Source organism: Prosopis cineraria, unplaced genomic scaffold (assembly GCF_029017545.1).
Source record: "Prosopis cineraria cultivar Desert tree isolate PC_DT_omini unplaced genomic scaffold, ASM2901754v1 PC14, whole genome shotgun sequence".
In the NCBI taxonomy this organism is placed as follows: Eukaryota; Viridiplantae; Streptophyta; class Magnoliopsida; order Fabales; family Fabaceae; genus Prosopis; species Prosopis cineraria.
The window spans coordinates 8,752,319-8,756,360 of NW_026555345.1; the positions used below are offsets into that span (position 1 = coordinate 8,752,319).

The 4,042-nt window shown below is 34.5% G+C and overlaps 1 protein-coding gene across 1 annotated transcript; it reads right to left on the reverse strand.

Moving 5' to 3' along the window:
• Nucleotides 1–2,142: 2,142 nt before the first annotated feature.
• Nucleotides 2,143–3,831, reverse strand: LOC129293750 (aquaporin TIP1-3-like). Its single transcript, XM_054931848.1, has 3 exons — nt 3,655–3,831; nt 3,319–3,569; nt 2,143–2,517 (listed from the first exon to the last, which is right to left on the reverse strand). The coding sequence occupies exons 1-3, from the start codon at nt 3,785–3,787 to the stop codon at nt 2,143–2,145; spliced, it is 759 nt and encodes a 252-aa protein (XP_054787823.1). The 5' UTR covers nt 3,788–3,831.
• Nucleotides 3,832–4,042: the final 211 nt, after the last annotated feature.

Genomic DNA, 4,042 nt, shown 5'->3' on the forward strand with positions numbered 1-4,042 from the left:
AATAAAACTCAATTTTGAATACCAACCCTAATGTGGCTATGTAAGGCTAGCAAGTATATCTCTATCTTACTAGCAAAACCATCCATTTAACATGCAAATATCAAGTTCTTACATAATTTTACTCAAGTTCTACACTCAACCTAGCCCTCTCAATCATCAATTAAGTGAACCCAAGATCTAAATGGTGGCCAATCAAGTAGAAGCATTAAGGAAAGAGTAAAATAAATACATATATATCATTAATCACAAAAAGAGAGGAGAAATATAGTGTTAATCCATATAAGGGTTCCAAATAATCCTAGAACAAAGGGTTTAGCTACTCATAATCATCCACAAGCTACAAATATACAAAATAAGTGTACTCATTTCAGATTACAAGAGACGAAAGGGAAGAGGAATAGAAAAATCGAAGAAAATGAGCTCCAAATGTCTTCAAAGCTTTAATCTCTTGATCCCAACTCTTCCAATGCCCAAACCCTAGTACAACCAAGCTCCAAGTGTATCTAAAAGTATGAAGAATCCATTCTGGGTCGAGCTCTCAGCTTATATGTATCCTAGCCAATTAATTTCTGATAAATGAAATGCAGCGTTTTTCTGACAACGGCGAAAGTCGCGAATGAAAGTCACGACTTTGGGATGACTTTAGCAGTTCTGCACTGTTTTTATAGCTAACCAAAATCATTCATTTTGCTCTTGATTTCTTCATCCAAAAGCCTTCCAAAAACCTCCACAAAGCTCCAAAAATGCTTCTAATCAAAACTTCAATCAAAATAACATGAAATTAGGCTAAAAATATCAAATTAAAGCCAAGAACACAAGCCCAAGACAAAATGCATATTTTCTTAATTTGGGCAATAAAAACATATACAATTGAACTAAAATGGATTAGAATATACGGAAAATGTGATGAAATAACATGAACCTCTAGAGGTTAACAGTTATAGGGAAGGGATTTCTACAAAAGGGTCTTATTGAGAGAGGGAGAAAAGGGAGATGCCACTTGGGAATGTAAAGAGGCAAAGATGTAGAGAGAGAAAAAATCCAATGCCATGTGTTTGGGCCCACACTTAGAATAACAATTGTTTGTACCATTTTAACAATCAGGCCAAATTGCTCTAAATTTAATTGTTTAAGATTTAAAATATATAAAAGATGAGTTTAATGTTCAAATTGTCTCAAAGGTCCAAATTGCATATTAAACACTTTTTTTCATTTCTCCTGGTCTATTAAATTTAATTTATTTACAACATTAGTCATTATAATTTTATATATACCCAAAAGGACTTAATTTCATTAATATGCACATAAGCTTTGCTAATTATTTTAGTAAGATGTTAAAATTATGATGAATTTCATAAGAAACAACTAATAAGCAGGAAAAAAAAAGCTAAAAGATATTACAATTTTCCATCAATGTAGGGCAGGAATGTAATCATCATTCTTCAAAATTTTTGTTCACCCCCTTCCGCCCTCTTTGATTTAGGTGAACGGTGTTACAGCTCCATTTTCCTCTTCAATTTACTTTTTCTATGAATGTACTTGTTTGTTTCCTTTTGTTTTTGCTTTCTGCTCATTTTTTTAAATTACTTAAAAGTATTATTTTATTAAAAGTAATTTTGTTCGAGATATAGTTGAATATTAAAAATGTGAGCATCCTTTCTAACAAAATTTAAATTTTAATTCGTCATATTATAAATGACTAATTCATTTTCCTATACTCAACCTCCATTGATTTCAATTTTTAACATTATAATTTTAATTTATGCATTAGCGATCCTAAAGTCTTTTGGAGAATATTTAAAACTGTACGGAAGAATTAAGAATAGATTAAACCTAAATAACTAGAAAACAACAGGGACAAAAAAAGCATAGGAGAAAATGCTCAGATTGGCTTAACAAGCTAAGTGAAAATTACATCTCTAGAAAAAAGAATCTAGAAGCTGCAAATTAAAATTTAATTCCTGCATCCGAAAAAGAACAAACAACTCAATTCTGCTCGCTTTTGAAACTCAGCCTAGCCAAAGTCAACAAAATCATTTTATTCTCTCATCAACGCATACAAAAAAGACAAAACCTTAATTGTTATTATAAACTTCAAAGCATGAGAGAAACTAAGTCTATATATATATATATATATATATTCTAGAAGTCACTGTTAGAAATTTGTTCATGACCATCATCACCAATGAAGATATTATCATACACAATGGCTGCAATGGCTGCACCAGTGAAGGGGCCGAGCCAATAGATCCAGTGATGGGTCCATGACCAGCTAACCAGGGCTGGGCCGAAGCTCACTGCCGGGTTCATGGAGGCTCCGTCGAAGGCGCCACCGACCAAGATGTTGGCTCCGACGATAAAACCGATGGCAATAGGAGCAACCACACCAACGTTCCCTTTCTTTGGATCCACTGCAGTGGCGTACACTGTATATACCAACCCAAATGTCATCACTATCTCCATCATTAGAGCGTTCCACACTGAAACTCCTGAAGATAGGGTAAATGCTGATGTTTCCTGCAACATTAATTTGTATGCATTTACAATTACTGATTAGTTTCTGAACTTTTTCCATATACAAACATACATATATATATATACATGTATTTATTTGAATAATTATTTAGGATTTTTTTAATTAAAGGGGCAAGCATTAATAACTTGGAGTTATAAGCAAGATCAAATTCACGACCTCTTAATCACAAGGAAGCTTATATGTTACTAAACTACAAGACCATTGTATAATTATTTAGTTGGTGCTACTAAACTAATACTAGTTTAAAAGCATTGAGTCCCATAGAAGGACACACACACACACACATGACTCTTTTGGATTATATTCTCCCGGCATATTGATTTCATTTGAATTCAAAATAGACGTTGGTTTTAACTTTTAATAGAAGAATTGTAATTATTTAAATATGAAGTATCGAGTTCAAGGTCATATGAATGCAAAAAATGTTTTTAAGAGAGTTAAACCTAATTAGGACTAAGAATGTCCGAATCATAATTAAATAACTATATAAACAAGTATTATAATTAACTCAAGTTAATTTCTTTTAACTTGATTAAATTAATTACTTCCTTTTTGTTTTGTTTTAATGGTGATGTTTTAGAGTTATAAATCAAAAACCAACCAGTATTGATTCACGTGAAAATGATTATGGTAGTTTAAACACGATATCTTAAATTTAAATCGTGTGAATATGGAAAATATTTTTAGAAGAACTAGTACTGCTAATTGAGTCTAATAATATTTGAATGTTCCACAGTTAGATAGTCATGGATGTAATTATTGTAAATCAAAATGATTATTACCAGTCCACCAGTAGCGAACTTAAGAAGCATGCAAGCAACAGCAGAACCGAGCAACTGAGCCAACCAATATAAGATGCTTCTCAAAAGAGTGATGTTTCCTCCTAAGAAAGCACCGAACGTGACAGCAGGATTCACATGGCCTCCAGAAATATTTGCTCCTACTGAAACCGCCACGAACAATCCAAATGCATGAGCTAATGCTGCTACTATCAAACCTTCTGCTGTTGCAGATCCATCCTTCCTCAGCTTGCCTGCAGAATAATATCAGAGAGCGTGAAGATAGATCGAGGATTCAAAAGAAGATAGAGAAGAAGAAGGGGTTGGATAACTGATTACCGTAAGCTAAGCCAGAACCTTGGCCAGCGAAAACGAAGATGAGCATGGAGAAGAACTCCGCGAAGGCTGCTCTAATGGCATCTGGTTGACTCGCTTCTCCCGGAGACCCTACAGCTATTCTGTAGATCGCCATTGATTGATCAAACTACACAAGCCTTAACTGATTTCTTCGATCTGGGTTTTTGGTTTGGTAGAACTGAGCTGATCCTGTGAGTGAGAGTGTGTTTAATTTGCGCTTCAAACATGAGAAGCAGAGTTAACGGCTGGGGAACCGGTCGTCTACCCCTCTTATGATGCTGCCACGTGTAATGGCCTAATGGGACCCACTTTGGCGGGTTTGGTCATTCAAGTTCAAGCGAGAGCCACGGCCGGCCAAGCGTTTCGTAGT

What these genes read in the sequence shown, in the direction of transcription:
- LOC129293750 (XM_054931848.1), bottom strand. Translation starts at nt 3,787, where the DNA reads ATGGCGATCTACAGAATAGCTGTAGGGTCTCCGGGAGAAGCGAGTCAA. An exon ending in AGGTTCTGGCTTAGCTTACG is followed by an intron (nt 3,570 to 3,654) that starts GTAATCAGTTAT and finishes ATTATTCTGCAG; the next exon opens with GCAAGCTGAGGAAGGATGGA. An exon ending in AGTTCGCTACTGGTGGACTG is followed by an intron (nt 2,518 to 3,318) that starts GTAATAATCATT and finishes TTAATGTTGCAG; the next exon opens with GAAACATCAGCATTTACCCT.